General features: G+C 43.0%; 1 protein-coding gene across 1 annotated transcript; it reads left to right on the plus strand.

The window, feature by feature from the left end:
- The first annotated feature begins 6,942 nt into the window (after window positions 1-6,942).
- On the plus strand, window positions 6,943-10,197 carry junbb (JunB proto-oncogene, AP-1 transcription factor subunit b). The gene has a single exon (XM_033643772.2). It carries the CDS (start codon window positions 8,727-8,729, stop codon window positions 9,711-9,713), a length of 987 nt encoding a protein of 328 aa, XP_033499663.1. The 5' UTR covers window positions 6,943-8,726; the 3' UTR covers window positions 9,714-10,197.
- The last annotated feature ends 12,439 nt before the right edge of the window (window positions 10,198-22,636 follow it).

Here is a 22,636-nt window from a genome sequence, read left to right on the forward strand (position 1 = left end):
CAGCACTCTCACTCAATACTGGACCAGTTTCAAAAACTGTTGTTCCCATTAGTCAATTAGACACAAACGTGGGAAAATAGGGTCCAGGTTGAGAAATACTTAAGTTACCCTTTAAATCCTAACTTTTGGTGAAAATACATGTTTGTGAAGTACTGATTGTATGACTGGATAAATAAGAGTTGTGCAACAGTTTTTAAATGGATGTTTTGATATAGCGTTGCTGTTGTTCAACGTGGACCCTGATTACTTCAATTCATGAAGAATGTTTGCCTTATTTTGGATTCTTCGTTCAGGCATGTGAGAAAAACCATGTTTTCCTCAGGAATTGAATACAACACAGGATAAGTAGTTGATTAAATATTGGTCACTTTGTGGGTGAAGAGTTCCTTTAATGTTACACAAACACACAAAGACAAAAGATCATTCATTCTAAAAGGTATTTATTATTGGGGTTCATTTCCCAGCACAAGAGATGTGGGAGACAACTGATAAAAATTTCCACTGAATCCTTCTTATCTCCTTCCTTCATGCAGATCACATTGTGGTCAAAAAAATTCACTCATTAATACTCCACCCTCGTGAAATACGTGCTTGTTCCCACACACACACACATACACACATGCACATGCACACACACACGCACACACTCTGCTTAATCTTACGGTAAACAGCTTCCTTCCACCCTCAGGCCTTGCCTTTCCCAAACTCACCCAGGAACAAGAGCAGGTAACACTCAGTTGGTTTTGGCGCTCGTCCATGTGATCCCGACTGTTAAAACCGAGTCTGTTGCCAAGCAGCTCGTCCTGCCCTGGAACTCTTTGAAAGTTTGCCCAAAAAATATGCATAAAAAACAACACAAAAGCCCGGTGCTGGTTTTCAAATTTATTTTTGCGATAAGCAGGACTTCTGTAGGAAAAAAAAAGCAGAACTCAGAGGAAGGAATTTCTGTACTTGAGTACACAGAACAACTCTAAATCTAAACAGACTAAACAGAGATGTGACTAATCAAGATGTGACTAAGACGTCGGCCACATTTTTTTTTTGTTTTTGCAAAAGCTGAAACCTGATAACTGAAGCGTTCAACCACATGTCGTTGTTTAGAGCCGAGTCCGCCCAAAAAATTCACAGCACTACTGTTTATAATTGATGGGGGTGATTAGCAGAGATTGTTCAGGACAAAAACAAAATCACATATTAATCTGCAACACATCGTACATCTGTCTCAACGTTCACACATTCGTCTCTCCCACTGGTTGGGTAACATGAGTGTTTTTGACTAACATTTGGCAGCATGGCATGGTGCCACCTCACGAGTGTTCCCGTAAACACTCACCACTCTGGACCCTATACTGTTGTGCTTTGCCAAAATGTCACTGGGACTGTGGTCAACCTCTACCGCAACGCTGAATAAAACTTAAACCCAAGCAGAGCGGAGCAGAGCAGGGCAGCAGCAGAAACAGGCAGCTGCACACAGAATAGAATTTATAAGGGAGGTGGCAAAGTGGAGGCATAACACTGCCAGGAACTGTTGTTTTCCTCTGTTTATTCATATTCCCATGGATACTGACAAAAAGGCATAGATTTAAAATAGTCGCTCCGAATACCACAGAATTACCTGACATGAGGTCATTATGATCAGGCGTGGAGACCTGAAAAGTGCACACACTCTCAGGCCAATTTTCGGACGTCAACACGACAGATATATTCTCCTTTCTGAGACATTTTAAAACAATATGATGAGTAACTTCTGTCCTAACAGGAGCATTCCCTTTAGGCCTTAACACGATAACAGGTCTGTCTGAGCAAATATCTCTGTATGTGTTTTTTACAACAAGTACATGTTGTTACAGGGAGTTCACTGCCAAAGGGAAAAGCTGTTGAAAGCTGGATCCAGCCCCCTGCTCCAGCACAGGTTGACTGACATTTGGATGGGAATGACAAAGGTTAAATAATCAAAGGTGGAGCTACGCTTGTTTTGGAATATGCAAATATGATGATATTCTTGTTTAAGTTGGCGGTTTGCCGTAGTCAATTTTGTAATTTAGACAAGTGATTCCCAACTACGGGTAAACACAGCTCAATGTTGTCTTAATATGATACATTAAGGAGCCCTTTCAAATGTTTTTATGTTCTCAACAAAGTTTCCCAAGGTCAGATGTGTACAATGCCCTGGGTCAATATGTTGAAATCAACACCCACGTCTTACAGTCTAATAATGTTACACACTTTTAACCTTATAGCCTCAAGTTTGTGGGCAAGACTGGACTTTAAGCAATGATATCTCCACAGTGGCTGAACAGATTTTAACCATGAACTGCAAAGATACCCCGAATCAATCTGACAATGCATCAAGGGACGTAGGACCCCGGGAACACAGGGATGACCCTGTAAGGAAAATATTTAATAATATATTTAAACTAAAGACTTGTTGCGAACAGTTTATATGGATAACATGTCCATAAAGTTAACTAACAGTAATGAATGAACAGTTGAGTTAGTTAGTAAAGTTGAAATGGTAAACTAAAAGTAAAGAATAACCACTTAAAACAGTTAGCTAACAGTGACGAATAAACTGTTAGAATAGTTAGCTTAAGTAGTCTAATGTTAATGAATAATCTGCTGAAATAGTTAGCTAAAAGTGACATTATAAATGCAATGTTGAAACGGTTAGCTAAAGTAATCGATAAACAGTTGAAATAGTTAGCTAAGAGTAATCAGTAAACGGTTGATTAGCTAAAAGTAATGGATAACCAGTGGATAGCTAACAGTAATGGTCAGCTAACAGTAATGGTTGGTATGTTGAGTATGTATGACTATGAAAATTTCATTGTAACAACATCCGCTTTTGTATGGTATAAAGGGTTAGGACCCACTGATCCAGACTGATCTGTCTGTTTCTATATTTTATTATTCAGCTGTATTAGACGTAATCTCTTCTGGGCTCCTGTACAGCAGTTATCTGCAGATGAAACATGTTATTGATGTGTTTCCTGGTATAAACAATTGTTGAACATGATCATCCCTCAGGTGCAGCCAGAGGATTTAGCGCCTGCCGAAGCAAAGCATCCTACCTGACTTGTTTTGGCTGTGCAGGGATACACAGCCTTGTGTATGTGTGGGCGTTGGAAGAATTACAAACAGGAGACAAAGGTTTCCTTCTCTGCAACCGAAACAGGTGCATGATTGAGGAATCACATTTCCTTTCTATGTGCTCTCTGCTCTCAGAGAGGGAACCACAAATCTACCTGTGGAGCGAAAAGCAAATGAAGGGTGATATTTGTGAAACAGACTTCATGCAGATCAAAAGGCTAAATTACTGAACATGAATCTTCCTGCTTGAGATTACTGACTGGGTTTGGCTCATGTTGAACAAAGTTTCCTCGTCATGATCAAAGAAGAAGCAGGGTTACCTCAGGCAACGTGCCCAACATCAGCAGCATCTCACAAACCTGTCAGGATACTGCAGGAGGAGGTGTTTGTTCTGTCACTGATCACACACACACACACACACACACAGTTTGCTGCTTCACCAGTGTGTGCCACTGAAGAGTGTTTTAGGGCGTCACAAACACTAAGAGACGTCAAGTCATTTGATGAAATTAGATTTTAATATCAGTGACAAAAAAAATAAAACTAGGGTGAAGTCAAGTTATTTGTGACATCTAGGTAAATGGGATAAATAAAGCTTTTTAAATCTCAGCAGCTGAAACCAAACATATTGCATTACTACTACAAATGTCTTGTACATGTAATAATCATTTTGACTGTGATAGCTAGGATGGATTAAAAAAAGTCAAGGTAAACCATGAGTTGATTTTCTCTTTTTGGTAATACGAGTATTGCAGCTAAAACAATTCTCACAGTACACTTTAAGTATTATGGGAAGGGCTTTTCAGTTAGTACTTAATGTATTCAGGTAGAAAGGGAGAAAAATTAAGCAAAGGTTGGACATTTTTAAAGTGAAACCAGAATGTTTTTAGGCTGGTTTGCCAGCTGGTGCCATCAAATCATGACTTAGGCTACTGTGTGCCACCCTGTAATATTACAGACATTTTTAGTATATTTGTTACTCAAAAAATACTAAAACAGATGCATGGAGTCCATGTTGGCACTGATGGACTCAGGGGGGGTGCCGCCTTGGTTGAAAACGCCAAGCTAAAGTGCCCTCTTGAGTGGCGAATGTGCCCTATCAGCTGCCTTCTTGAATGATGAAAATGAGAGGATGTGCCCTTTTGGCTGCCCTCTTGTCCCCACGTCATGCAGGAGGTGCTTTTTTTTCCTTTTCGCCCCTGCCCTTCAAACATCCCGAATCCGTCACTGCATGTTGGCCATCTGCGTAATATTGCGAAAATTAGGCCTATCCTGACCCGAAAAGATGCAGAAAAATTGGTCCACGCTTTTGTTACCTCAAGGCTGGATTACTGTAACTCTCTATTATCAGGTAGCTCTAGTAAGTCCTTAAAAACTCTCCAGCTAATTCAGAATGCAGCAGCACGTGTACTAACAGGAACTAAGAAACGAGATCATATTTCTCCTGTTTTAGCTTCTCTGCACTGGCTCCCTGTAAAATCCAGAATTGAATTTAAAATCCTACTGTTAACTTATAAAGCTCTAAATGGTCAAGCTCCGTCATATCTTAGAGAGCTCATAGTGCCATATTATCCCACCAGAACACTGCGCTCTGAGAACGCAGGGTTACTCGTGGTCCCTAAAGTCTCCAAAAGCAGATCAGGAGCCAGAGCCTTCAGCTATCAGGCTCCTCTCCTGTGGAATCATCTTCCTGTTACGGTCCGGGAGGCAGACACCGTCTCCACATTTAAGACTAGACTTAAGACTTTCCTCTTTGATAAAGCTTATAGTTAGGGCTGGCTCAGGCTTGCCCTGTACCAGCCCCTAGTTAGGCTGACTTAGGCCTAGTCTGCCGGAGGACCCCCTATAATACACCGGGCTCCCTCTCTCTCCCTCTCTCCCTCTCCCTCTCTCTCTCTCTCTCTCTCACTCTCACTCTCATCCTATTACTGCATCTTGCTAACTCGGCCATTCTGGATGTCACTAACTCGGCTTCTTCTCCGGAGCCTTTGTGCTCCACTGTCTCTCAGATTAACTCATACCGCAGCGGTGCCTGGACAGTGTGACGTGTGTGGTTGTGCTGCTGCCGTGGTCCTGCCAGATGCCTCCTGCTGCTGCTGCCATCATTAGTCATTAGTCATACTTCTACTGTTATTATACACATATGACTATTGTCACACAAGTATACTGTCAGATATTAATACATACTTTCAACATATTGTACCACAGTAGCCAGAACTATAACTATAATATTATTACTTTCATTAATGTTGTTGTAACCTACTGTCATTACCTGCATCTCTCTCTCTCTCTCTCTCTCTCTCTCTCTCTCTCTCTCTCTCTCTCTCTCTCTCTCTCTCATTGTGTTATATGGATTACTGTTAATTTATTATGCTGATCTGTTCTGTACGACATCTATTGCACGTCTGTCCGTCCTGGAAGAGGGATCCCTCCTCAGTTGTTCCTCCTGAGGTTTCTACCGTTTTTTTTCCCCGTTAAAGGGTTTTTTTTGGGGGAGTTTTTCCTTATCCGCTGTGAGGGTCATAAGGACAGAGGGATGTCGTATGCTGTAAAGCCCTGTGAGGCAAATTGTGATTTGTGATATTGGGCTTTATAAATAAAATTGAATTGAAATTGAATTGAATAGTCTAGAGTTAGCCGTTAGAGTCACATGCCAACATGTCCATTGTCGACAATAACCCCTTTTGCACTGCCTCTTCAAGGCGGGAACTTCACACCGTTATACCGTCTTGCCGTTCTGTATGAAATGTACAATCACGAAATGAAGGGACAGAGTTGTCTCACCTTTAAGGTAGCATCAAACGTAGTAACGCAGTATAAAAGAGACAGCAAATAGGACGGGATCATGAGCGGCACAGGTGAAACATTTTGACAACATTTTGTGTGCAACCCATCGCAGGAGATTGAAAAAGCAGGTAGTAGCAGTTAGCAGCTAACTCAAAGAAAAACAACAGCTAAAAAGGTCCGCAAATTGGGAACATAATGAGGTCTGGGAGCTCCTTATCCTCCAAGCAGAGGACGAGATCGGCCGCCATGTAACAAGGTCTGTTTATGATTGTTATTGCCATGTTATGCCATTGTCATTATTTAGAAAGCGCTGCTGACACATATGTTATATGTCACACTAGAGGCTGATGCTGTTGTCAAAGCCCTGATACACCAAGCCGACAACTGGCTGTCAGTTGATGTTGGGCCGTCAATGAGCATCGGTGCGGTGCCCGTTGCCCCTTGTGAGCCCCCATCAGCTTTTTTTTTTTTTTTTTTTTTTTTTTTGGCTAATCAGCATGTTGAATCTGTGTCGGCAGAGCCTGTCTGTGAATGAAGACGCTCTAATTCTCTAAAAACATTAGTGAGAAGAGTAAACAAAGTCAAGAGAAGGTGAGACTGAAACTCGTTAGGTAAGGTAAGATTATTTTTTGAGTCCTTGAGCCCTTTAGCAGAATTGTTTCCTGGTTGTTCTTGTTATTGTTCAGTGGCGCACAGTAAACATGCTCTGTTCTTTCAACACTGGATCGTGTGGTTAATGTGTTAACTGGCTAACTAGCATCAAGACTGTCTCCCGGTTTTCCTTTCTTGTTTTTGCAGTGCGTTCTTGTGCAACTTTTTTTGCAGAGGCACGACAACGGAGCGGGGGGCCTTCGTCACCACTAGTTCTCTGAAGTTGGTTTGGTGTGTTCTGGTCTCACCACAGGCAAGGCGCGGATAACTTAACTTGCTTCTTCAATAGCTTCCTCCTTAGTGTGGTGTGGTGATGCCAGCATTACTCAAAAAGAGTGGAAATGTATGAAAAAATGCAATGACAGTGAGTCGTAGACTGACTGAACGTGGAAAAGCTGAGACATATTGTTGAATGCCCTTTCTTTCTTAAGTTACCTCAACCTGTTCATCATCTGTTACTAAATAGATACACTTTTTTTAAATGTACTTGTAGACTACTTCACACTAAACGAAAATGAAAAAACGTGTAGGTTGTTATTATTTCGAGGTTATTCTACAGTGGTTTTACTGGTCCCACTTGAGATCAAATACGGTTGAATAAAGCCCATGAACTAAAATGATTTCAACACCTTTGGCCTACTCCGTTTCAGTCCTGTTTTTGTCTTGTTTATCTTTTGCTTCTTTCGCTTTTAATGCTAAAAAAGCGCTAACTTGATGTTTATTTATTGTCTATCTACCAGTGTATTTGAGTTTTATCAGTTGGAAAATGACAGAAATAAACTAAACGAAATGAAATATGGCAGCAAGAAAACAGGGAAAGCATGGCAGAAAAGTTGAGTGATCTTTTTTAATGAATAGCTAGGCTACATTAATGATTTAATGAACTGATAAATTGATTTCACCACTTTAAAAACAAACCTGACTGTCCCATTTTACCTGAACATGTCATCAGAGTGAGGTCAGGGGTCTTGATGTGTTTGGAGGTCAAAAGTTTCTGAAATATTTTACTTGGCAACTTATTTTATCTATGTGTATACATAGCAGAGATACATAACAAGGTCAAGACTTTTAGAATTTGAGGTGGTTCACGTGTCAAAAACTCTCTGCCTTCACCCCTGTGTCTCAGACTGTACGGGGTGTTTTTTTTTTACCACAGATAGTTTTAAACCATCTGTCCTGATCAGTACAAACACATGGATGTGTTTTAGATGTCTCAGCTCAGCTGTCCTCCCTGCTGAGACAGAAAGTCCCGGGTTTATACAGGAGCTGGACTGCTGCTGCTGCTGGAATGAGGCCCTGGGGGCGTGGCTTCCCGGTTCTCTCGGAGAGGAACCTGTACGTCACCATGCCCATATAAGGCGCAGGACTTCCTCCACAGGATGGATCATAATAAACAGCAGCAGAAGTCCGTCTCAAAAAGGCTATGAATCATATTTAATGGAGCCAAAAATCAAACTGCTGATAACCTGATTTATATTTCATGTCACTCTGGTTACTTTAGATTCATTTAAACAAATAATGGCGCGTTTTGTGACAATTTAACACCATGAATGAATGATCTAAAAGCCTTGATTTCATCTAACAGATTAATATCTCCTCTCCGCTGATCCAGTAACTACTTATTCAGTCTCTAACTGCGCAGAAAGCTGTTTAACTAAAGTGGGCTCTTGTGTTTCTGACGCCGGTCTCTCCGCTGCGATGCCTCCTCCGTGCGCTCTCATGCCTACAGGCTTGTTTACAGTCGCCTCTTCCCGGCATTAGCGTCACTTGACGTAGCGCTCTCTGGGCGTGGACACAGAGCCGTCTGACCAATCACAGCGCAGCACGGCCCTGGCAGCAGGAGCGTGTGTGTGCCTGTATATAAAGTGAAGTTCAGAGCCAGCGGAACACACCTCTACAAGCACCAGGAGCTGCAGCACTAACTCACAGGAACTGAGAGTTTAAACTTTTGCCTGACAGAAGACAAACAGCAGGCAGACACTGGACACACAGAGACACTGAGACAGATTCTGTTGGACCTTACTTTCACTCTCTGATCTTTGGAGTGATATTTAATTCCCTTTTGATTTTGGGACACTGTTGAGACAGACGCCGAGTGCCTGAGTTGATGCATGCTCTCTGCTGACAGACATTTGTTGATAATCGAGAGCCTGTGTTTCTAAAAGCAGCTGGTAAGCTCACTTTTTCCTTCCGACTTTATGTCTACAAAGATGGAACAGCCTTTTTATCATGACGACTCTTTTCTGTCGGCTTACGGCCACTCAGATGCAGCAATGCACGACTACAAACTGCTAAAGCAGAATATGAATTTGAACTTGACAGAGCCCTATCGCAACCTGAAATCGCAGCTGAGAGCCGAGACAGACCCGTACCAAGCGGGGCACCAGGACGTGGGCTCCCTGAAGCTGGCATCCCCTGAGCTCGAGAGGCTCATCATCCAAAACAGTAACGGTGTGATCACCACTCCCACCCCGGGCCAGTACTTCTACAACCGGGGCATCACTGATGAGCAGGAGGGGTTCGCTGAGGGGTTTGTGAAAGCCCTGGACGAGCTGCACAAGATGAACCAGATGCCCCCTCCCAACGTGTCACTTGGAGCCGGTGGAGTTACGACGTGCTCGGCGGCGGCCTCTAGTGTCTTCGGCTCCGCCTTGCAGCCGGAGCCTCCCATCTACACCACACTGAACGCCTACTGCCCGAACACGAGCCTCTCTTCCGCATCCAGCTACCCCACAGCCACCATCAGCTACCTGCCGCCGCACCAGCAGAGCCACCCGCAGACCTCGACACACGGCACGCACCCGTTCCAGCACAGCCTCCCCGGCTCCGGGCTCCATCCGCAGCGGCTGGTCGCTCTGAAAGAGGAGCCCCAAACTGTGCCGGACCTCCTCAGCAGCGACGGCTCTCCTCCAATGTCCCCGATCGACTTGGAGACCCAGGAGAGGATCAAGGCGGAGCGCAAGAGGCTGAGGAACCGGCTAGCGGCCACCAAATGTCGGCGGCGCAAGCTGGAGCGCATCGCGCGGCTGGAGGAGAAGGTGAAGGGCTTGAAGAGCGACAACGCGGGGCTCTCCAACACAGCCTCGGTGCTCCGGGACCAGGTCGCCCAGCTCAAACAGAAGGTCCTGACACATGTGAGCAGCGGCTGTCAGCTGATGCTCACAAGCAAGTTGGAGGCGTTTTAAGCAGCAGAGACTACTAAGAGACTGATAAGTAATAACACTGGAGTTCTGCATGCGCAGCACTGGGACACCGGCTCATGTGTGGTCAGCACTGACAGCAGCACAGGGCCGAGGCGGGCTATGTGTAGACAACTCTTTAGGCTATTTAGGGTGAATAAGACTGACTGAAATGGTACTTCCGGATGCTGGACATCGCTGAAAAGCACCATTCAACCCTTGACACCAGGGCAGCATCCAGACTGAGCAGACACTGAGCAGACACAGCGGGCACGAGCCCAGCGAGTCGGGTTTACTAATGGTAGAAAATGGGAATGATTATTGTATTTCTTTGTATTTTTGCAACTGATATTGTCATGCAATGCTGCATTTATCATTGTGTAAATTATTTTGGTTTGTCCGGTTGATCCAGACAAACTTCTGATGTCCAATGTTTACACTGTCTTTTTTATTTGTGATGTGTATTTAAGTAAAGTGTCTTAAAATGAAACTGAAATGGCGCACTGGAGTGTTTGTTTCTTATAAATATATATATCATAATCATGCAACACAAACAGCAGGGAGAGGTGGGGGTGGTGTTGGGGGGGTGGGGGGCGAGGAGGACAAACCAGGTTTCTTTCCTACCGTATTGTTACCACAGCAGTTGCTATAGCTCCCAGTGAGGAGCCCTTACACAAGCACATTCTGGTTTCAGTGTTTTTACGCACGGAGCGTGGCCAGCGCACGTAGGCCTTTCCTAATTACGCACGGGCATGTCCATATACGGGCATGTTGGTGTATACTTCGTCAGATGGGAGGATTTCTGGGAACCCCCGCCCAGGTAATGCAAACTGGTTTCATCTCAATCCCGCCTTCTATTGTATCGATAAGGCCCGCGAGCTTCATGAGGGTGGCGGAATTTCCTTTTACTATTGTGCAACTTTAGACTTCAGAGCCTGTCACACACGAACAGAGCAAAGTGCAGCAGGTAGAGGGATGAAAGTGGGTCTGAGTGAAGCTAAAGGACACCAGGAAGTAGGTCAAACAATCATTTGTGATCATTTAAACATATATGAATCCAAATAAAGACACGATCATATTCTTATTTCCGTTTGGGAGAAACCTGTCGGAAGTCCCGCAGCGCATATTTGAGGCGTCTTCATAAGTGAAAGATCTGCACACGACGGGAAGTGACAGTGGCTTCAGGAATGTCGGGGGCGTCTGGAGATGCCACGCCGCTTGGCAAAGCAGTGGGCGAGTGTGGGCGTCCGGAGCGCGCGGGAGCATCTCTGGATGGACGGAGATGTGCGCGCTGCCAAGGACAACATTCCGGTGGGACGCATCAGAGGCCAAATATGTGCGGCACCGGGGGCTCACGAGATGGATATATTGGGGGGGGGGGGGGGGGGGGAGTCCCGCGTTAAGTAGATGTGAGTGAGTCATTAAGCACTCATGCTATTAACCAGGGGTCAGTAAATGCGCCCCAGATGCACCAAACAATGATAATATGAGGTGGGGAGGTGATGATGGAGGAGGAGGAGGAGGAGGAGGAGGAGGGCTAATTGCTGCTGACTTGAGGGACCGTTTGGAGCTTAAGCAGGAAAATCTGAAGCAAAAAAAAAAAAAAAAATAACTGTCAGTGTTTTTGTGACCGTTGGCCGAGAGAGAAGTGGCGCAAACAGGCTGGTCTTAAAACAGAGAGGGGGATTTCTGTCGTGCAGCCTGTGACGTACAAGTAAACAAGGCAGCAGGCATGGACTCAGAAAATAAGATGTCTCTCTCTGTCTCTCTGTACTCACAGAAACCACTTCAAAAACACGAAGGAGTGAGGGCTGCGGTTTCTGAGCTCACTCTCACCTCATGGTGTTTTGGAGAGGAAGGTTTTTAGCTTCTTTTCATCTCTATTTAAAACAGTCTAATTTCCATCAATAACAACTCCCCTTTTTCGTGCCAAGGGACGTGGAAACAGAACCGGGCACACCCACACAACTTCTCCTTTCCTTTGACTTTTTATCAAGAAACCTAGATTTCAGGGGATGTACATTTTTTGTTATCACGCTGCCTGTTTTTGCCTTTGTCAACGGTTTGTAACAAGGCGGGAACCTTTGAGTGAAAACTTAAAAATCTAATTTCCCATTGTATCATTTATTGTAAGTATATACAGCCATAAAATATGCCACTGCCCATATTAATCACTGCTACTAAGAAATGTCTCTGCAGTTAAACTCAAACAAGACAGAAGTAATAACCTTTGGCCCTGATCACACAGCAAAGAAATTACAACCCTTGATAGGTCCTCTGGCAACTAATATAAAATCTGCAGCGAGAAATGTAGGCGTCACGTTTGATTCTCAATTGAACTTTGACCCACATGTCAGTAATCTCATTAAATCCTGCTGCTTCCAAAGAAATATTACCAAAATCAAATCAGCTGTTTCTTGTCCTGACCTAGAAAAGCTTATTTATGCTTCTGTATTGTGTAAATCTTCAGTAGCTCGGCTTCAGCTAGTGCAGAATGCTGCAGCTGGTAATTTAACTGGGACAAATCGTAGGTATGTAGTAGTATCACCCTGATCATCGCCTCTCTCCACTGGTTACCTGTTAACTTCAGAATTGATTTTAAGATTCTTTTAATAACTTTTAAAACTTGGTTTAGCCCTCAGTTATATAGCTGAGCTTCTGACTGCCTATGCTCCAAGTCGACCTGAGATCCTCAACCCTTCCCTCATTAGTCATCTCTAGAGCGAGGCTGGTAACTAAAGGTAACCAGGCTTTTGTCATCAAGGCCCCGAGGCACTGGAATTCCCCTGCCCCCCTGCAGAGGTCCGGCCTAAGCCCCGGATGTTCTCAAATCCTAGAAACATCCCTGACCCATATATGGATTACTGAACAAGCCTACAGTACCAGACACAGGGTTCCAAAGTGTCAGGCCCCCCTGACCTTCACCTGCAAAATTTCATTCAACAGGTGGAGACACAAAGAAGGAACTGCAAAGTGACAAAATGACCTCAAAGAGACACACAATGACTGCTAAAGATGTAAAACAACCACAAAAGCCTCAAAATGACCTAAATCGGACACAAAATAACTGCAAAGACTCATGAAATGACAAAAAAAAGACACAAGCTAATCTAAAATCCCCCCACGAAATGACCTTTAAGAGACACACAATAACTGCAAAAGAGGCAAAACAACCAGAAAAAGGCTCAAAATTACACAAAAACTACAAAGAGACACAAAAACACACACAATTACTGAAACAATACCCACAAAACTACTTCAAGGAGACACAAAATAACTATAAAAATGGGCAAAACAACCACAAAGAGACATAAGAGACAGATTAACTACAAAAACCCCCACAAAATTATATGGAAGAGAAATAATTACTACAGAAAGTAGCAAAACAACCACAAAGACTCCCAAAATGACAACAAAAGACACAAACTTATCTAAATTACCCCCACAAAATGATCTCGAAGAAACACACAATAACTGCAAAAGAGGCAAAACAACCACAAAAAGCCACAAAATGACCTAAATGAGACACAATAACTACAAAAAGACACAAAATTACCATAAATACCTCAAGCTTATCACCATGAATCACAAAACAACTACAAAATAGGGCAAAATAACCACATTGAGACATAAAATGACCTAAATGAGACACAAGACGACACAAAAACCCACAAAATTACCCGAAAGAGACACAAAATAACAAAAAGGGCAAATCACAAAATCACAAATGATTACCAATATGAGACACAAAACAATTGCAAAGAGACACAGAATGACACAAAATAGACACAAGCTTATCTACAATCCGCTCACAAAACTACCTCAAAGAGACACACAATTACTCTAAAAACTACAACTACAACAACTACAAAATAAACCTATGAGACACAATAACTACAAGAAGACATAAACAGACACAACACGACCTCCAAAAACACTTCAAAATTACCTCAGAGACACAAAATAACTGCAAAGACTCACAAAAGAGAATTACCCGAAAGAGACGCAAAATAACAAAAAAGGACAAAACAACCACAAAGACTCATAATATGACCAAAAAAAAGACAAATTCAGCAAAATCCCCCCACAACATGACGAAGAGACACGTTTTAACACCAAAGGAAGCAAAACAACCACAAAAAGCCTCAAAATGACCTTTAAAAAACACACACACACACAAAAATACCACAAATAAGACACAAAAACACACACAAAAAAAATCTAAAACCTCCCCACAAAATTAGCTTGAGACACAAAATAACTACAAAAAGGGGGAAAATACCACAAAGAGACATAAAATGACCAAAATGAGACACAAACCCCCCAAAATTACCTGAAAGAGACACAAAGTAACTACAAAAAAGGGCCAAACAATCACAAGGAGACACAAAATGACAAAAAAGATGCAAACGTATCTAACATCTCCCCACAAAATGACCTAAAAGACACAATAACTACAAAGAGACACAATAAAACTACAGAAAGTAGCAAAACAACCACAAAGACTCACAAATAACTTACAAAAACCCCTACAAAATCACCCGAAAGAGACGCAAAATAACTACAAAAAAGGACAACCAACCACAAAGACTCATAAAATGACAAAAAAAGGACACAAACTTAGCTAAATCCTCCCACAACATGACCTTGAAGAGTCACACATTAACTCCAATGGAAGCAAAGCAACCACAAAAAGCCTCAAAAGGACCTTAAAAAACACACAAAAATACCACAAATGAGACAAAATTCTAAAATCTCCCCACAAAATTACCTTGAGACACAAAATAACAACAAAACGGGAAAAAATTACCACAAAGAGACATAAAATGACCGAAATGAGACACAAACCCCCAAAATTACCACAAAGAGACACAAAGTAACTACAAAAAAGGGCCAAACAATCACAAGGAGACACAAAATGACAATAAAGATGCAAACGTATCTAACATCCTAGCAAGCAATAGTCGTGATTTAAACGTATTGGCTATATTTAGCTCCGATTTAGTCTAGCTACATGTAACCCAAATTTAGCCGATTTAATTTTGAAATTGATTAAATGTAATTTTCGCCATTGCAGATGGCGCGCGGTATGATATTCAATCACGTATGGAGAGTCAACAGTAATTAAAATATGTTTATCTCCATTTTTTGGACATGGTCTCTACATAGCCGTATAATTGATGACGTCTACACTTTGGCTATGGTTAGACGTCTACCAAATTTTCACTGACAGCCCAAATTCAGCCGTGATTTAGCCTAGACGTCAGGTCTTCATGTAGATGGCTATTAGACGTTTTTTAAACCAAAAAATGCTTGCTGGGCTACAAAATGACGTCAAAGAGACACAGAAAAACTGCACAAAACAACCACAAAAAGCCTCAAAATGACCTTTAAAAAAAAAGACACATAAAAATACCACAAATGACCAAAAAAAATCTAAAATCTCCCCACGAAATTACCTCAAAGACACAAAACAACCACAAAATTACCTAAAAGACACAATAACTACAAAGAGACACAAAGAGACACAGAATTGCCTAAAAAAAACAAGAACATAAATTTACCTTCAAGAGACACAATTAAACTACAAAAAGGGGGAAAATTACCACAGAGAGACATAAAATGACCGAAATGAGACACAAACCCCCCAAAATTACCACAAAGAGACACAAAGTAACTACAAAAAAGGGCCAAACAATCACAAGGAGACACAAAATGACAAAAAAGATGCAAACGTATCTAACATCTCCCCACAAAATGGCCTCAAAGAGACACAGGCAAAAACGCCTCAAAATGTCCTTAACAAACTCAAAACTACCACACAAGAGACAAAATGACCTTAGAGACACAAAAAGACACAATTACCTACTACAAGAAGGCCCCTACATGTAGGCTCCTGTCAGTTTTTCCAGTCCTCTGTAGGAGAGGTGGAGGGGCCTTTCACACGTCTGTACCCAGGGGCCCACTGTCTCTTAATCCGCCCATGCCTTGATCATGCAGATGGGTGAAACTAGCAAACACTGAAAGGCTGAAAACAGGCAGTTCATTTATTACACTGTATGTAAGATAAATATTAGCTCAGAGCCCCTGAGCTCCACCATGCAAATAAAGGTAGAGTGCAGTACAATACCGACTGGGAGAAATGACAATAAAAACATGAAGAAGATAGTATAAGATATGAGTATCAGGGCCCTGAAGTAGCGACGTGTTTTATTCTGTGTAAAATATTCATGAGTCTGAAGTGTAAAAAAAAAACAAACAATAACACCTCACTCACTCACAATCATCACACAGCTACTTCATTTACAGCTCCTACTCAGAGCAATACTTTTAAATACCACTGCAGTGTTCAAGTCTCTATTTACGCACACAGCAGGCCTACATATTATAATACACACACACACACACACACACACACACACACACACACACACACACACACACACTCCAAAAAACAAGCCAATTGAAGCCATACTGGCTCTCCACACGCCTCGGCCCACAACCCACACTGAGTGTCTGTGGGAACATCTGTGATGCGAACGGTGACGTATGAAGAGCTCTAGGGTGGGTTTGATTTTCCTCTCCACGAGCCCCCTTCCCCTCCCACAGACACACACACACACACACACACACACACCTCTCTCTCTGGTCTTCTGCTATCTTCTCGAGAACCATGAATATTCCTCCCACCTTGCCGCGGCCATCTGAGGTTCTCACACAAGTTGGATCAAAAGTTGCATCGCTAGTTTTAGCCGGCGAGCAGAGGACTGATCTGGGGAGGGGGTGTTCGGTTTGTCATGAGACCTAGATTGAGGAGAGTTATACAAAACATTTGAACATATAGGTCTATAAAACGCTACCACAACTGCGTGAAGCCTTGTCTTTAGTCTTCAGTCTGTTTTAAATGTTCCTCAGGATTTTTATACATTAAACCTGTCAGATAATAAAAATGATTCATCGATCATCCGCCTCATTATTTCAACACAATGTCATGCACCAACTGTTCCCTTCACAACACTGCCAGCTCTCAGAGGAAACTGTTGTGGTTTCCTACAAACCATGGATACGTTTCATTTGCATGCTTTATACCTATCATATCAATGTTCCTAAAGTGATGTAGTGTAAGAGTTGACTGTCACCTAGAGGTGGAGGGGATGTTGGATGGAGAGACACCTGGCAAAGTGCAGACCGCTGTTTGAGACCACCAAACAACTAAAATGGTTGTTTTTTTTACCAAGACATGGCTGCTGCGTTTCCTGCTGGTATAGTGCCAAGACAAAGGTTGTTGTTGTAACCGAAACATGGCTGCATATCCTGCCAGATTAGTAGCTCTAAAAGTGGCTGTTTTTTACATAGACATCACTGCATTTCTTGCTGGGATAGGCCCATGGCAAAAGCTGTTTTCATCAAGACACACTGCCAGGGTAGTGACACGAAAAAAGCAGATTTTTACCGAGACATTGCTGCATTTTCCGCCAGATTAATAGCACTAAAAGGGTTTGGTTTTTACTGAGATATTGCTGCATTTCAACGCAGGATAACGCCACAAAAATGGCTGTTTTCTACAGAGCGATCGCTGCACTTCCTGTCGGGATGGTGCCACGAAAAGGTTGTTTTTTCCAAAATGTTGCCATGTTTTCTGCTAGAAAAGTAGCACAAAAGTGTTATTTTTTTACTGAGATACTGCTGTATTTCTTGCTGAGATAGTGCCACGAGAAACGTTGTTTTTACAGAGACATTGCTGCATTTCCTGCCAGGGTAATGCCACGAAATGTGGTAATTTTTTTTCTGAGACATCATCGCATTTCCTGCCAAGATAGTTGGTAGTTTTTTACCGAGTGATCGTAGTGCTTCCTGTCGGGATAGTGCCATGAAATTACCAAAATTTTGCCGTGTTTTCTGCCAGAAAAGTAGCACGAAAATGGTATTTTTTTTACCGAGACATTGCTGTATTTCTTGCTGGGATAGTGCAACGAGAAAGGTGTTTTTAACCAAGACATTGCTGCATTTTCTAACAGAATAATAGCACAAAAAGTGGTTGTTTTTTTACTGAGACATCACCGCATTTCCCGCCAGGATAGTGCCACAAAAAAAAAAGAAGCTTTTTTTACACAGACATTGCAGCATTTCTTGCCAGGGTAATGCCACAAAATGTGTTTATTTTTTTTCCGAGACATCATCGCATTTCCTGCCAGGATAGTGACACGAAACAAGCAGATTTTTACCAAGACATGGCTGCGTTTTCTGCCAGATTAATAGCACTAAAAGTGTTTGGTTTTTACTGAAATATCGCTGCATTTCAACGCAGGTTAATGGCACAAAAAAAGGTCGCTGTGCTTCCTGTCGGGATGGTGCCACGAAAAGGTCGTTTTTACTAAAATGTTGCTGTGTTTTCTGCCAGAAAAGTGGTTATTTTTTTTACCAAGATTTCGCCGTATTTCTTGCTCGGATAGTGCCACGAATAAGGTGTTTTAACCAAGACATTGCTGCATTTTCTAACAGAATAATAGCACAAAAAGTGGTTGTTTTTTTACTGAGACATCACTGCATTTCCCGCCAGGATAGTGCCACGAAAAAAGCATTTTTTACACAGACATCGCTGCATTTCCTGCCAGATTAGTAGCACAAAAAGTGGTTATTTTCTACCGAAGCACCGCTGCATTTCCTGCCAGGATGGAACCACGAAAAAGGCTATTTTTTTTACCAAGACATTGCTGTTACTTGCTGGGATAGTGCAGCGAGAAAGGTTGTTTATACCGAGACATTGCTGCATTTCCGGGCAGAGTAGTAGCTCTAAAAGTGGATGTATTTAACTGAGACATCTCTGTGTTTCTTGCCAGATTAGTAGCTCTAAAAGTGCTTTTTTTACTAGGACATTACTGCATTTCTTTCTGCGATAAGGCCATAAACCAAACCACACGTCACCCACAGCATTGTTGAGACGTGAAGTTTCAACATATCTGTGACATTATAGCATAAATGTAACGTGCGTGTGGTTTGCAGAAACGTACAGTGGCAACATTTATTTTGCTGATTTGGCTGCAACAGCAGTGGTGGGATGTAACTAAGTAGACCTGTTTACTCGAGTACTGTGGACTACTTAAATACAAATGTGAGGTACTTGTAATTTATTTAAGCATTTCCACTTTATGCTACTGTATACTTCTACACACTTACTTCTCAGAGACAAATGCTGTCCGTTTTACTTCACTACATTTTTCTGACGGCTTTAGTTACTTTTCAGATGACAGTTTTTCATCCCCTTCTTGTCCATTAAAAAACATGTATTTTCACATGTGTTGATGTTGAATGTTGGTGATAAGCTACAGGATGAAGTGTTTCCTTTGTGTGCTGAGAAAGGCTTTGAATGCAGGACTTTCACTTGTTGTTTTAGTACTTTTACTTCACCAAAGGATCTGAATACTTCCATCACAACAGGCTGACAGTAAAGTATGGTGGTCATCTGTTTTGCTGTCAGACAAAGCTGTGACTGAATATACAGTAAACACAGAGTTGGCGTTTTCACCACAGCAGAGCAGCGGCCTGAGAGGAGGTCTACGTTCACACTTATACAGTTCAGCATAAAGCAGTGAGTGAGTCACAGAGGAGTTTACAAGAGTTTAGTGGGTACACACCGCCATCTAGTGGAATATCCAAGGAACAGCAGCTGAAAATCATGAACTGCAAACATGAGAGATTTAGCACCAATAATAGCTGCCCTACTTTCTCTTTGTGACAACACATACACACACTAACACACACCAATAGCCTGCAGGACAGTTGTTTCTCAGATTGTCGTCAGCACCGTGTGAGGGATCCTCTAATGGGTGCACAGTCAGGCACAGTGAGACACAAGCACCTTTTATGCTGCCTTTTCAAAGCGGGAATTGTTGTCCTCATGCTGAATAGGGGCGATAGAGTTCTCTCATCTTTAAATTGGCAGCGTAGGCAGTAACAGCACCGAAACAACGTCTGTGTAAAAGAGACAGCCGGCAGGACAGGACCACAGATGGGACAGGTGTGATGCTTTGGTGCTACCCACTGTCAGGAGATTTACACCAGTGTTCGCATCCCTTCACTGGCTACCTCTCAAATACAGGATTGATTTTAAGGTTCTTTTATTTGGTTTTAAAGCTGCACGCTCCCAACCTGTTAGAGCCTCAGAACAATGTCTGTTAACTGTCCCGTGATCAAGGCTGGTGGGTAAGAGTGCTCCAAAGCTCTGGAATAACCTTCCTCGCAATCAAATCCTCCCCCTCCACTGACACTTTTAAGACAAACCTTAAAACGTGAATGTTTTCAATGGTCTTGGTTGTCTGTAGTGGTTTTAATATTTTAGTATTTTATAATCTTTTTACTCATATAATTGTTCTTACCGCTGTATTTCTGATTTATATCTGTGTACATAGTATATTGCTGTATATTTGTGTGTCATTCTTTTATTTTGTACAGCACTTTGGTCAACTGCAGTTGTTTTTAAATGTGCTATATAAAGCCAGCATGCACTGGAGCGTTTTGCAGCCGAGTGTGAAGCAGTTGGGATGAGAGTCAGCACCTCCAAGTCTGAGGCCATGGTCCTCTGTCGGAAACCAGTGGTTTGCCCTTCCGGGTTGGGGGAGAGTTACTGCCTCAAGCGAGGGAGTTCAAGTATCTCAGGGTCACGAGTGAGGGTAGAATGGAGCGTGAGATGGATCGGCGGGTCAGTGTTACACCGGTCCATCGTGGTGAAGAGGGAGTTGAACCAGAAAGCAAAGCTTTCAATTTACTGGTCCATCTATGTCCCAACCCTCACCTATGGTCATGAGCTCTGGGTAGTGACAGAAAGAATGAGATCGCGGATACAAGCAGCCGAAATGAGTTTCCTCCGTGGGGTGGCTGGGCTCAGCCTTAGAGATAGGGTGAGGAGCTCGGACATTGGGAGGAGCTCGGAGTAGAGCCACTGCTCCTTCGCATCGAAAGGGGTCAGTTGAGGTGGCTCAGGCATCTGATCAGGATCCTCCTGGGCGCCTCCTGTTTGAGGTGTTCCAGGCACGTCCCACTGGTAGGAGGCCCCGGGGCAGACCCAGAACACACTGGAGGGATTACATATCTCATCTGGCCTGGGAACACCTTGAGGTCCTCCAGGAGGAGCTGGAAAGTGTTGCTGGAGAGAGGGACGTCTGGGGTGCTTTGCTTGGCCTGCTGCCCCTGTGACCTGGCTCCGGTTAAGTGGATGAAAATGGATGGATTATTTGATTTGATTTGATCTGATTTAAAAGGTAGCTGATAGCAGTTTCTGATTTTTGAAGCCTAAATTCAATCACTAGAAGTAAAAAGCCAACATTAGGCTATAAACTACACCACGGTCACATGACTTAGGCCCTGATCACACAGAAAGCGTTTCAGCACCTGGAGGTGCCTTTTTGTAATTGTTTTTAATGAGAATGAAGCTTTATGCTTGCTGTTTTTGCATTGCTATGAGCCTTGCACTTCTGCGCTCTAGGAGCCTGGCGTTTTTGCCGGAGCTCTCTGAACTTCTTGAGTTGAAAAAAACGTCAACTCAGAGCAGAAAAATGCCCCACGTCATCTCTTTTTTCCCCATTGTCCAATCAGATGAGTTGTGTGGTCTGTGGTGCTCACGACAACAAGTTTTGGTAAACAATGGAGGAGAAACTGGTGGTAGCTGTTGCTGGATACCCAGAGCTACACGGCCTGATGATAGACAGCAGGTTGTCAAACTGCCCCTGAGTCATCCTAAAATCTGCCTGGAAACGTCCATGATGGAGGAGAAGCTCCTGGACCAACTGGTGGTACTTCCCATGATCCAGCCTCTTTTTTAGGGTCTCATGTACCCACACAGATCTCTGTTTATCTGCTGACAGCCTCTCACCCTCAGCCAGAGCTACAGACAGCACCCTCTGCCTCAACATGGCAGCAACTAGCTGCTAATTACACAGATTGATTACATGGGACTGTGAGTGTAGGGACGTGATGGGGTGGTTGCCTGGCGACAATAAAAAGCTGCTGCAAGCCAACGTGTATGTTTTATGTCACACTAGAGGCAGACGCTGTTGTGTGTCACAACCCTCACGCCTCTTTTGATTCTGTGATGCCAGCATGCTGTCTAATCACACATGGGAGCGCATGACGCTGCCATTGTTTGGTTCTGTGTCAAAATGCAATGATGGCGTAGTGTAGGGACGTTGTGGCAGCCCTATAGCACCATCTCTGTGTAAAATGGGTTACTGAGAAGTCCACTTAAAGTATGATTTATCACAGTAGTAAAGCAGGGGAATCTGGCACTGGTAAATGCTCCTGGTTTTTATGTACACAGTGTACAATCATTCTAACTTCAAATAACTTCAGCATCAAGGAACAAAGGAACTCACATTTTCACTCAGACAGTTGATGTCAGTAGGATCCAGGGTGCAGCTGCAGGTGGTGCATAAAGGCCTCACACCTGAACTCACATAAGCTCTCATCAAGCCAGGCTCCTCCTTCTTCCTGCTCCAGGCCCCTCCTCCTTCTGGCCCAGGCTCCTCCTCCTTCCTGCTCCTCCAGACCTACAACTCAATCAAGTTTCGATCTGCAGATAGAGCCTGATTGTGTCATCGTCAGTGTAGTTAGATGGGATGATTAAAGTTTAAATTATTCCTCACACTGCCTGGATATTAAACATTCCTCTCTAACAGGGAAAAATGTGGACATTGGGCAGTTTTTTTATGGGATAATGGATTTAACAAACTCTACTGTCACTCCGATACAGGAAGAGCACATGCATTGTTCATCTTTATAGATGCAAACCTGCCTGTGTGCAAAGACTCTAGGATTAATATACAGTATGTATTTAATGTTAGTGAGGGACTGTGTGAAAAGAGACTGTCCTCCTCAAGATTATGACCACAGAGGTTGGTGATACAAGCAGCTTGTCATGACCATAGACTGTAGAA

The sequence above is a fragment of the Epinephelus lanceolatus genome, chromosome 18 (assembly GCF_041903045.1).
Source record: "Epinephelus lanceolatus isolate andai-2023 chromosome 18, ASM4190304v1, whole genome shotgun sequence".
Taxonomy (NCBI): domain Eukaryota; kingdom Metazoa; phylum Chordata; class Actinopteri; order Perciformes; family Serranidae; genus Epinephelus; species Epinephelus lanceolatus.

Bases quoted from the DNA above. Each gene is read 5' to 3' on its own strand.
- junbb (XM_033643772.2), top strand. From the start codon at position 8,727: ATGTCTACAAAGATGGAACAGCCTTTTTATCATGACGACTCTTTTCTG.